At 41.9% G+C, this 13,158-nt stretch overlaps 1 protein-coding gene across 3 annotated transcripts in view; it reads left to right on the top strand.

Annotated features, from left to right (window-relative positions):
* THUMPD2 (THUMP domain 2 tRNA and snRNA guanosine methyltransferase) overlaps positions 1–13,158 on the top strand; it is a 49,167-nt gene that overhangs the window by 14,693 nt on the left and 21,316 nt on the right. For all 3 annotated transcript variants that reach the window (XM_075535478.1, XM_075535479.1, XM_075535480.1), the window contains one exon: positions 7,623–7,710. In XM_075535478.1, the coding sequence (XP_075391593.1) occupies positions 7,623–7,710 (88 nt within the window). The remainder of the gene's footprint in view (positions 1–7,622; positions 7,711–13,158) is intronic.

The following is a 13,158-nucleotide window of genomic DNA, read 5'->3' as shown; positions in this document are numbered from 1 at the left end:
CACACAGATGCATCTGCGAGCTAAAAGCAGGATGTAAACATAACTGCCTTAAGGTGATTGCCATGGCTCTCATCTGGTGATGAGCGATAGCAGCCGATGAGCAGTGTCAATAAAGGTTGAAGGATGGCGTGCTTCCTGTGCGCTGATCATCAGGCAGGCCCTACCAGCCTCTAGATGACAAAGACCATGCCCTGAAAAAACGTTTTCCTCACCATAGCACCTGTGAGCTCATTACCTGCCTCAATGTCGTGTTCATTTCCCTAGGCCCCCAGATAGCTCAACACCTTAGAAATTCTCCCAGACCAAGCCTAACCCCCTCCGAGATCTTCACCCCAAATGTTTCCAGGTTGCCCTGCTCCACTGCCGATGGAGTGCCGGCCTTAGCCCATGCGAAGTATTTGTAAACAGTCTTTCATTTGAATAATGCGGCCAATCTGACCTTTCATGGCATCGTCATCTTCCAGTGTAGCATGTTAAACAAAGGAGGAAAGGGAGGTGAGCAAACCTAGGCAACCACCTTCTGGGATCCCACTGTCACTACTGATGCTCATGAAGGTAAGGGTCAGGAAGAATAGCAGAACAGAAAAATAGGAAAATTATTTTTTAAACAGTTCAATAAATCATTTAACAATTTACTTTTTAATCTTTGGCCCCTAGAAGGCTGAGCTTCAGGCTCTACAAGATTGACGTATGAGGAACGCCTCATCCCCAGCAGCGCTGAGTCGGACACGGATTTAATTTCCTAGCAGTAAATAAAAGAACACCTTTTTTTTCAAAACCATTTTATTAAATTTTTTTCAAAATAATTTTATTAATACAAAACCATTTTATTAATTATGATTTTATTAATCATATGCCATCATTCAGTCACATCAAGCAGTCTTGTACAATTGCTTCCATTGTTAGTTTCAACACATGCTTTCCCTTCTTGAACGCATGACGTCAGCTTCCTTTGACCCACCCCCACCACCACTGTGCACCCCCACAAGAACAACTATTCGACTTGCTTCCCCAATAGGTTCATCAGTCCTGAGTTTCATCTACCGATAAACAGAAACACATGCAACAAAAACTCAAGAGGGTAACCCCCAGTGACATAACATCTGAGATAAACCCCAATAGGTACAAATAAAAATACAGAAAATGTTGAAAACTATTTCAGGCCTAACATGCATCAGAGCAGGGAATCAACTGACAAGGTTTTAACCAAAAGTAAAAGAACATGTTTTTAATTATTACTATTGATAAGCTGATTTTCATGTTATTTTATTATTCATGAATATGTATGCATTTTTTCTATGTGAAGAAAAAGCATTAAATCTTATTATTTAAAATTATTTGAATACTTGCTAGAAGCACTGAAGAAGTCGTGCTCATGGAGTTTCAAATACTAATTGGTAACAACCTAAACATTTACAAATTAAAGGCATGTATCCAAAAATTAAGACTCATACCGAATGAGCAGTGGTTGAAAATAAGATTATATAGATGTCCTGCAATTACGGTAATTAGTTTGACTCAGCAGCGGAAGAAAGCCATCTCTGTGATCCATGTCTGTCAAGGGAACCGTTTGCTGAGGCCTGAGGGAAAGGAGGGCTTCAACGGCGGGTGGCAGTGGGTGAGAAGAGTGGGCCTGGGTAGCGGAAAGCACAGCCTCATGAGCCAGATGGCAGTCAGAGTCAGAGTCATGACACAGGATAGAGTAACCCTGAAGTGTGAAAATCACATGAAAATGTTTATCTCAGGAGTTCCTAAAGACACTGATCACAATAGAGCACTGTTTTCTTGGCAGAAAAGAACTCCGAAGGGCATTCACTATACATCTGTCCACACTGTACCCTCACCTAGTACTGAATAGTGGATTTGAATTTGATCTTCTCCACAAATTAGTTATTTGGGCCAACTATCTTGTATAAAGTTAGAAAAAAATAACAGTAACTACGTCAGTGGTTGGTTTCTGTTCTGAGTCAGCAGCCAGGAATGCTGTAGCCTGAAGCACACACTGCCTGGTCCTGCGCCATCCTGAAACTAGTGCTGCGTTTGAGCCCAGTGTTGCAGCCTCTGGGGCCTTCCATCCCATTGGGGTTCTTCCCTGACTGTACCAGTTCTGTCCTTTATCAAGCAGAATGCCCTTCTTCAATAACCCATCTCTCCGACAAGTCCGAAGTAGCTGAGACAGAGTCTTGCCGCCCTCGCTTCTCAGGAGCATCCGAGCCGCGTTCCTCAGCAGACGTTGTTATTCTGGAAGTGCCTGGCATAGTCCCTATTCTTCACCAACACCGTAATCCACATGCATCAGTTCTGCTTCAGGCTTACTCATTTCACGAACATATGAGTCGTTTGCTTGGGTCAGGTATACCTGCATCTTTGAAATGACATCTTTTTCTTTTTTTAATGCTTCAAAGAGGTCTTTTGCAGCCATGTGCCCAATAAAAGCCTTGTTTGATTTTCTTCCTTCCATGGATAGTAATTGTGGAGCCAAGTAACCTGAAATCCTAACAGCTTCAGTGTTTTCTGCTTACCACGGCATTGTTGGTTGGTCCAGGTGTGAGGACTCCTGCTGTTTTTTCTTTTTTCCTTTCAATAGTTTGAGCTATAATGAACGTACCATACAATTCAATCATTTAATCCTAATAAGAGAAGGATTGTGCAATCATGACCACAGTCCACTTTGGAACATTTTCCTCCTCCTTGTCCCTATTACTTCTTGACTCCCCATCTCCCCTAGTCTCCCCTTTGTGCCCCTGAGTAAGTATTAGTCCAGTTGCTGTCTTCGTAGATCCACCCACCCTGACTTCCCTATACAGAAAAACAATGAAATAAAGAGAGGAGAAAGAAAAGGGGCATCCTCCTGGTTTGGATTTTTTTCTTTACAATCCTTAGATAATATAGGCTGATGTGCTTCTTCTAAGTAGACTTAACTAACTCTTCACTTAGATGGCTGCTTGTTTTGAAACAAGACTTTAAGACCCCAGACAGTGATTTTTTTTTTATAGGGGCACCATCTGATTTCTTCATCACACTTTGCTGTAGCACTCATGTATTCAGTGATCCCACGAGGGCAAGTACCAAGCAGGGCCATGTGACAAAAAGTAATTGTTCTTGTATTATGGCTACAATCAATTGTGAGCTCAGCATGCATTCATATACCTATGGTTGATATATGTCCCTGGTTTGTTTCAGAGACGTCATTGACATTTTATTAGGGTACACCATAAATCATCTTCATGAGGCTTAAGGTAATTCTGCTGATAGTAACATTGTTTTAGTCAGTGGTATAGAATCTAAAACACTGTTGAGAAAAGGAATTTGCACATATGTAGGACATCTTATTGGATGACACTGAATTGTTAACATATGCAACTTTGATAGTTAGGTGACTGGATACTAGTTACACAAGCCATGAGGGTGGGAGATATTGCAAAGGCAGAAAACTATACCTGGTAGACATCTCACAAAAAAAACAAAGCTCAGTGTCAAAGCAACAAATATATGTTGGTTCCAGGTCACCATTCTTTGAGCACTCTCAAAGCAATAGGTCAGAACCACACCAAAGTCTAGTGACCACCTGTGATCCAGAATAAAGGCTATGTAGTCTTTGGTCTTTAGTAATTATTTCAACTCTTCACGTTCAGGAAGTAGCACTTGTAGTGAAGGTTAAATGAGATAAATCAAGAAAATCCTTGATACTGCTTCTAGTAAACAATAAGTACTGAATAAATGTCAACTATTACACGTTTTAATCAGTTCAACAACTAAGGAAAAAACCCATTTACTAGAGTAAATTGGATTAATTTGTTCAGTTACCTTCAACAGAAATATCTGTTGAGTACTTATTTTATGGTAAGGATATATGCCCAGAGTTCTAAGATGAAGAAAATGCTCTTTGAATTCAATGGATTTAGTGTAGTGATAAAACAAATACACAGAGGTTTGTTAGGAGTCAGAATTGGTTTGAGGGCAGTGACTTTTTGGGTTCCTTGGGAGAGCACAGTACTTGGGGACCATGTCTTCGCTCTCGGACTACACGGGGGAGGAGAATCCCATTCCACGACTTGACTCCAAGGCCGATTTCCACACGGCAGAGGTCAGACCTGCCTCCACCTTCCATCCTCTTTTATCCTCCTGACTCCTTCCTTCCCTCCTAGGGAACTTTACTTTTCTCCAAAACCAAACCCACGGCCGTCAAGTCCATTCCGGTTCATAATGACCCTATGCGACAGAGAAGAACTTCCCCTGCAGGTTTCCAGGATCATAACTCTTTCTCAGAGTAGAAAGCTTCATCTTCCTCAGAATGGTTTCGAACTACAGACTTTTACCAACGGGCTGTCTGGGCTCTCAACTTTTCTGCTGGTTTTGATGATTCCTTGATGTGGCCACACGGAACTCTCAGGCAGTTCTCACCATTATGGACATTTATTCGAGTAGCTAACAGGGTACAAAACAGTAAGGATAAAGGTCCGCCCACCACTCCCCAATACCTCTTCTCAGCCTTGCTGGTGGCTATTTCTCTGGTCGCCAGCCTCTCAGAGTCCCTTGGTCTCTGCCTCTGGGGACCATAAAGTCCGCTGCTTGTCTGCCTCACTGCCTCATGATCTCAGCCTGGCTCCTCTGCTCTGTGTCAGCCTGACACCTGTTTGTCTCGTGGTCTCCAGGCCTCTGGTGCCTCTACCTCTGAGCTGAGCATAAGATTGTCCATGCTCCATGGTGTCTCCTCTTTCTCGTGGGCTGCAGGAATCTCTCCTGCTTCTGAGTTGGCCTTCAAGTCATTTCCAGCTCCTAGTGATCCCATAGGACAGAGTGGAACTGCCCTATATTGTCTGCTAGGCCCTACATCCTTCCAGCAGCAGACTGCCTGTCTTTGTCCTAAAAAACAACCCCCTGACCTTTTGATTCATAGCTGATTGTTTGGCCCTGGCACCACCAGGGCTCTGGAAGAAGAGCTAACCTGTGGCAAAATTAGGGGTAACGGGAAGGAGGCCCTGGGCCCCAGAAGCAAGTAAGCAGTCTGGAAAACATTCCTGGTCTCTGGTTTGGGGAGCTCGTAGACCCAGATGCCAGTCGCTGTAAAATGCAGAGAAAGGCAGCAGTGTGCTCAGTGAAAGGTGACCAGGGAGATGTTGAAAGAGACAAACCTGGAGTTGAGGTGGCACAGGTAGCCCTGGGGATGTGCAGCAGGAGCTCTGCTGATAAGAAAATAAAGAAGAAATGTGCCAAGATATGAAACCCAGAAAGGGAAGATGTTTTCAGTTAAGCTTGGTGAATGTGTGGCATCTTCAGGTGATTCAATGTCCAAGCACCCACTTGCGGAGAAATACCTGCCAAGCATCGGCAAGGGATCTCGATTAGGGTGTCTTCAGTGTGATGCTGGATGGCATATAGGAAAATAAGGAGAAATATACACTGGGGATGGAATGAATAGATCATGGAATTTTTCCAAGAATTTCTTGGAGCTTCCTTGCATGTGAGAAAAAGAACCACAAGCATTTTTATACTTTGTAAAGGCCAGCTGATTTCTGATAAAAAGAATCAATAACCAGATTCTATGACAGTAGAGAATTATTTTTAATTTTAAGAAGTTTATTTCTGAATACAACCTGTCCCCTGAATCACTTCATCATATGGTATGGTGGGGCTTCTTTGTTAAAGTGTAGATTAGCTTGCTCAGGTTTAAGCAAAACAAGAGCACACTTATTTTTGTCTTGTGGTTAGCCCCCATAAAATAAAAATTCTATTAGAAGAAAAATAGTGTGTGTGTGTGTGTGTGTGTGTGTGTGTACGTGTGTTTGGGGATGGCAGGTGTGTGTACGTCTGTTTGGGGATGGCAGGTGTGTGTACATGTGTAGCCATTCATTACTAAAGCACTTTGAAACATACATTCCTAAGTGGGCAAAGAGAGCTCTGGTGGTGTCGCGGGCTATGTGCTGAACTGCTAACCTCAAGTCAGTGGTTCAAAACTACCCATTGCTCCCTGGAAGAAAGATGAAGCTGTCTACTTCCATAAATATTTTTTAAAGTCCCGGAAACCCAAACAGACAGTTGTACTGTGCCCCGTCAGCTTGCTGTGAGTTGGAATTGACTTGATGGCAGTGAGTTTGACACTGAGATAGGCAAATACAGTTTGTATTAGCGATCTCCTCTCTCTCCCCCCCCCCTTTTTTCTTCCTTTGATACCTGGACTAAAAAATAATTTAGCAATGTTGGCTTTATCAAATATGTTTTATAGCACAATAGTAGAACTTAATCTGTGGAAGGCAAGATTGGTAATCAAAATATTTTACGGTCTTTTCATCTGTAGTTTGCCTACTGGATTACAAATCAGTAGATACAGTATTAGTTGCATCTAATATGAATTGTTATTTCCTGAAGAAATGCTATTAAAAAGTGAAATACCCAAGTGTTTATCATGTAAGGCTTCTCTATTATAGCGGTAAGTTTGCAATTATGCTATTTCATATAAAAGGGATATGTCATCTAATACGAAGATTTGAGTGGATTTGCAGTAAATACACCTCAAAGAGGATAACTGGAGATATAGACCAAGAAAGGTGAGGAACAAACTGGCATAAGAAAGAAATTTTCAATGTTTATACGCCTGAAATTCTCTTGAAAGTCTGTAAGGAGAGTTTAGAGAACATCTTGGCTTTGCATAATACCTGGGAAAGAAAGAGCCCTCTGAGTGGTTATGGACAAGCCTTCCCCCAGATAATGGACCAGACAGTGACATCACATTGTGCAATCTCACCAGCACACAGTACAAGGGAAAACAACAAGCCTGTTGAAGTTTCCTAGGAGATGCTTTTTTGTTTATTGTTTTACAAAAGTAGAAATGATGCTCGGTGGTATTTGAATTCTTTGTAACAAATCTGGAGATACTGAAAGTGGCCACCCCACAGTGGCAGAGTAAGAAACGATGAGCCCCTTGGGTAAAGCGTGCCTTCCCCAAATGCAGTCATTCAGTGTGGACATCTTCAGTGTCCATTTTCACGGGCTCCTTTTGGGGAAATATGCAAATGAGCCAAATGCAAATTACGAAAGGCACTTCATTATAGAAAGCAGATTTCAAGTGCTAGTACCTATTCAGTCTCACTTTCCACACCTGTGTCCCCAAACACTGTGCCCTTTGTGGGGACTCTGCCTCAGCAGGAAAAGGCCTATTCTATGGGAGGACAGGGAGGATACAAATCTTCTAGAAGGGTTTTCCTCGTGCCTGGTCACATTTTAAAAAATCCAGACACATGAAAATGTACATTTCAATTGTCTTTTTTGAAATTGCCTTTTGGAAATCCAGGCTGGTTAGACAAGACATGTTTAGAATAAAGTTAAAATATTTTCTAGCTTAAGGGATACTCTGCGTCTGTCGAATGAATATGTTGAAGTGACTCACAGGGAGAGACAGGTGAGTCACTTGTATTAGTTGAACCGCATTCTTCTTTTATTTAGAGTAATTCGATGTATCATCAAGGTGGCTGTAATACAGATTCAAACATAGCAAAGGTTGAGACCCATATGCAAGGCTGAGCAGTGTTTCGTTCTGTTCCACATAATGTGGCCGGGAGTCGGAGATGAGCCCACACAACGGCAACAGCATCTGATATGTAATCAGCTTCATCTCTCTGCAGGGTTCCGTTAGCCAGCAGAACTTACATCAGGACAGCAGGACTGCGATCCACCATTGCGTGGGCCATGGCATCTCTCGCTGAAATTAAAGTAAGGAAGATGTTTTCGTTCTTGTCAACAGCAACACTGTTTCCATAATTTAGTTACCCGGGCTCTTGTAGACACCATCTGCTTTCCTTTGCTTCCCCAGCTACGTTCACAGTCCTTGCAGTTACACTTAGAAGCTGCTGGGTTGATACACTTCTATAGATTGTTAAACTTCTGACAGTACTGCGGGGAGAGAAATGCTAAGTCAAAAGATTACTGCCTTGTACTATTTGTTCTTTTCTGAGATCAAATTCTGGATCAAGTTCTGTAAATGATCTGTGGACCTAGGTACTTTACAAAAATGTATCCACTCAAGGAATATCCTCCATGTGGCTACTATTGATCGTCCATAGTCCTGTTCAATTCTGAAAGGCGCAATGCACAGTCTCCTACTCTTTCTATACTTCCCATTATGTTTTTTGAAAAATTATTGCATTATTCACTGACTTGGTAATATACATGTTCATGAGTTTAATTGAGAATTTTTATGACTAAGTCTATCCTGATTAATGAGTTTAAACTTAAATTTCACTATGATTTTATTAATGTGTACGTGCTTTTCTTTTTGTATCCATTTGCCTAGTAATTCTTTACTTTTCACATTTACCACATTGTTTCATGGGTGTTTTATTTAAATGTATTTCTTATATACATCAGACACAGATCTGTTTGTGTCCCCTACTAGTTTCGGTCTCTCAGTGGAAGAATTCCGTTTAAGTGTTAAGACAGAGATCCTGAATTAGGTTCTTTCTACTTTACTGTTACATCTTATACTGCTTCATCCTTAGTTCTTATACTGCTTACTTGTTGTCTTTTTGCTCAAGTTTTGATTAAGTTACTTCTTCCTTCTTGTTTTCCTTCAAGCTGGAGGTTTTGTTTACTTTTCTGTTCCAGGATTGGTTCCGTCCCCAGCTCCCTTGACACCCATCCCTCTACTTCCAGTTTAAAAGATGGAACGGGCTCTGTGATCTGCTGAAATGCACTGACACTAAGATGCTCTCATGCCTCCAGCTTCCCCTGTACCAGTAATTAGAGGAGATCTCCGGAGTACTGTTTTATTTTCCTCTCCCCACATTTACCTCCCCTTACAACGAGACCTTTGGAATATTTTAATCTCCTTACTTCCCTCCACCCCCATTCCCCAACTACTGGAAGACTTTATTGAACAAAATAATTTATTATGTGTTAGTTTCCCTTAGTGTATGTCCCTCTCCTTTCAGAAGTTTTTATTTAGCAATTATACTTTCCTTAATTATCAAGAAGCACTTGTGGAACACTCCCACATTTTTTAATATGCACACAAAGATACATTGAGGAAGACATTGTTTCTCTACTTGTCTCTCCCTATCTGATACAGCTACTCTGGTGTATTTGCTGCTTGATCAAAGTTCATTCTTAAATATTTTCCTCGGATGTTGTACTTGAACCCTGGATCCCCCTCACACTCCTCCCTTGCATTCTGGCTGAGGTTTGATATCTTAGCTAGGTATAAGATTCAGAGCTGCAATCCTTTTCTCTCAGAGTTCCATAGATGTGATTCCATTATCTCTTAACCCCCACCGTTATAGGAGACAGATCCAATTCCAGACTGTTTTCTTATCCTTTACAGCCTCTTCGTTCCTTCTGCCTGGATACTAATAATATCTTTTCATTTTCAACTGAAATTTAGGAACATTATATACTAACATAGCATTTACATGCATACGGTGTATATATCATAGAGGCATGTGAAGGTTAGATGAACTAATATCTATAAAATGATTGCAATGGTGCCTTGGCTTATATATAGGAAGTTTATGTATATCATTTGCTATTATTGATTTTTTTCCTCTTCAGCTCAGGACTTCTTTTATACATTATTTAATTCTTACGGCCTAGATAGCTCCACTTTGCGGAGGACAGTACCACTAACAGTGGCAGTGATACATAGGGAGTTTAGATACGAAGTTTTCTATAAACATACCATAACATGTAAGGAGGAACAGCATGTTCTGTAGTTCCTAATTGGTGTTACAAGTGCCCAGGAATAAACACCTCTCTACTCTGCCTGTGAGCACAAATGTCAATACTAGAAATACCCTGAGGGAAAACAAAGTAAATTTAGAACCATCTCTAATGAACACCGTGAGCCTTTTATTAGGTCAGGTCCTGTATGGCTCTGGCTGACTCCTGACTGCCCACTGAGGACTCTGCTTCCTCTATAGCCATATCAGGTGATGAATGGTTTTGCTCCCACACTCTATGTACTGCGGGTCCTGGAGGTGGGGTAGGTGCCCTGCTTGTTCTTCATTGCCCCATCCAAATCATGGTTTCCTCCCTTTCATGGAAAACCTCTCACTGCCTTTGTGGAAGAACAGACTAACAGATTATCTCAGTCACACACACATCTTCTTAAGGAATCCTATTAGTCTAGTAGGCAAAGTCAGCAGTTCAAACCCACCAGCTGCTCCGTGGGTGAAAGGTGAGGCTTTCTACTCCTGGAAAGATTTATAGCTTAGAAACCCAAAGGAGCAGTTCTACTCTGTTCTCCAGGGTGGTTGTGAGTCATAGTTGACTCGATAACACTAAGATGCACACAACTTCCTCATCATGTCTACAAGAGTGTCATGATGCTTTGTTACCTGGCCTCTTAGTTTGTTGGCTTCCCTGACTCTAATGGTCTGCATCAGTCATATACTACACCTTATCCGGATCTCTACAAGGGCATCTCTTCCAACAATCCCAGTGTCAAAAATCTTGCTTTTAATCACTTCTCTATTTCTTCTTGTTCCCCTCCTCTAGTATCCTAACAATTATTTGACCCTCCACACCTCCCACCCCCTTGATGGATTAATGGTCATGGACCATGGTCCATTTCTCACTGCTTGTGCTTATCTCTCATTCATAGTTTGGACTTTATATCTTTCATTGAATTAATTCCCTTACCAGCGCTTTCAACACTCTTACTTCTGGCTTTATTTAAATATTAGAATCCAAATAGAACTTTAACATGCTACTAATCTCTCAGAATCTAGGCTCATGTAATCTGATTTATCCTCTTTACAATAAGTTCACTGTCCTTTTAAAACTCTGTAGCCAGCAGTAATGTTTGTATACTAGATTCTATCCCACTCACCTACATAGAGACTTCTGTCTCTACTGACCCTTTCACATCCGTAAACGAAGGTAAATCAGAAAGCGTTGCTTCCAGGGTTCCAGTTCGTACCCGCACTGGTTTATTCAAGTAAAACAGGTTCACATTTGTCTCTGTATGGAGTGAATGGCTGTGCTCAGTTCAGCACTGTCTTCATCTCCTTGGGGTGCCATCAAGCAGTGATTCTGTTTGTGCTATGGGAAAAAATGATTTTTTATAAAACTCAAATGGACAACTTCCCAAGTCATTGAAGCTTTGAAACAAGTGCATGGGAATGCTCCTGAAGCACAGTGGATTATTGAACATGGCTCTTCTAGTCATAGATTCTGAAGAACATATAGGAAAGGGATCTTATTGCTGATGTCCAGTGGATCTTTGCTGAAAGCAGAGACTATCAGAAAGATGTTTACTTATCTTTTATTGACTCCATCAATGCCTTAGACTGTGTATCATAACAAACTGTGGATAACCTTGAGGAGAACGGGAATTCCAGAACACTTCATTGTGCTCATTTGGACCTCGTACAAGGATCAAGAAGCAGTGTTGTGAACAGAATAAGGGAATACTGCATGGCTTAAAATCAAGACAGGAGAGCATCAGGGTTGTGTCGTCTCGCCATACTTATTCAATCTGTATGCTGAGCAAATCATGAGAAGCTGGATTATATGAAATAGAATGTGGCATCGGGATTGGAGCAGGTTTATTAACAACCTATAATATGCAGATAGGACAAGCCTGCTTGTTAAAAGTGAGGACTTGAAGCACTTGCCGATAAAGATCAGCCTTCAGTATGAATGACAAGCCGGCATAAAGAAGACCACAATCTTCACAACTGGTAACACCATGACAAATGGAGGGAAGGTTGAAGTTGTCATGGAGTTTGGCTTACTTGGATGTCATAGAAGCAGCGTCGAGAGATAAAAACACTCATTGCATTGGTAAATCTGCTGCACAAGACCCCTTTAGAGTGCTGGAAAGCAAGGAGGTTACTTTGAGGACTAAGTTGGGCCTGACCCAAGCCATGGTACTTTGAACTGCCCCATAGGCATATGAAAATTGGACACTGAATGAAGAAGAATGGGTGCATTTCCATATGGTCCTGGTGAAGAACACTGAATGCACAAATCTGTCTTGGAAGAAGTACAGCCAGAGTGCTCCTTGTGTTTACTGAACAGAGGCAAGTATGGCAAGACTTCATCTCACGTACTTTGGACATATTGTCAGGAGAGAGCATTCCCTGGAGAAGGACAACATGCTTGGTAAAGTAGAGGAGCAACAAAGAAGGGGGAGACCTCAAAGAGATGGATGGACAAGTGGCCGCAACAATGGGCTCAAGCACAGGAACAATTGTGAGGCTGCTGCAGGACCAGGCAGGGTTTTGTTCCGTGGTGCCTTGTGTCCCTATTGGTTGGAACTGACTCAAAGGGACCTAACAACAACAGCAACGACAACTTCTAGTCATAACGGCTGTAATGCTGATAGAATTGTATGATTCAGCCGTGAGTGACTGTTACACCGCGTTCATTGTCATTGCCACCAGCTGAGCATGAACTGAGCCATTTCAGAAGCAGAGAGAGGCAGTGTCACCACCAGCATGAGAGAGAGAAGATCAGGGAGCGGAGTGCTGGGAAGAGTCAGCTGCTGTGAGAATTGGTAAGGAAAGGTGGAAGAGGTCTTGTCTGACCCTAATCTCATAGGGATTGGCTTTGAGCAGCTGGTGATGATCATGGTGATTTTCCTCCCCTCTTGTGTAGTTGGAGGAGGTTAGATGTCACCCCCGCATCATTGGTCCTTTTACAGCTGCCCTCCGTAAACCAGTGTTTAGATAGATCAACCATTTCATTTAAAGGAAGGTCAGGTAGACTTTGGTGGAGGCAAGACTGCCTACCTGGCTGAATGAAGAAACGATGGCTGATGTCCAGAAACTGGTGGACGAAGACCATAGAGTTACCATTGATTTGATAGCGACAAGTGAACATCTTGACGTCGAGCTTTGGGCTTGACGAATCCCATGCATTCAGCTCAAAGAGCTGATCTTTTCATCACTCTTAAGCAAGATCAAAGCTCAGGAAGGCAATGTTATAGAAAAAATGGTAACTGGAGATGAGTTTGGAACTTAGGAATGTGATCCAAAGAGCAAGATGCGATGAAAGCAGTGGCCCCGCTGAATTGTTCTTAGCAGAGGTCAGTTCATATGGCTATGGTGACAGGTTTTGAGTGATCTTAAGAGAAAATCTTAATAGATTTCCTCAAAGGACATGGGACAATCACAGGAACGTCTTATGAAGAAATTTTGAGAATATGGAAAACTGCATTGA

Source organism: Tenrec ecaudatus, chromosome 17, assembly GCF_050624435.1.
Source record: "Tenrec ecaudatus isolate mTenEca1 chromosome 17, mTenEca1.hap1, whole genome shotgun sequence".
In the NCBI taxonomy this organism is placed as follows: Eukaryota; Metazoa; Chordata; class Mammalia; order Afrosoricida; family Tenrecidae; genus Tenrec; species Tenrec ecaudatus.
The sequence above is the reverse complement of the archived record's forward strand: the minus strand, read 5'-3'. Positions and strand labels throughout refer to the sequence as shown.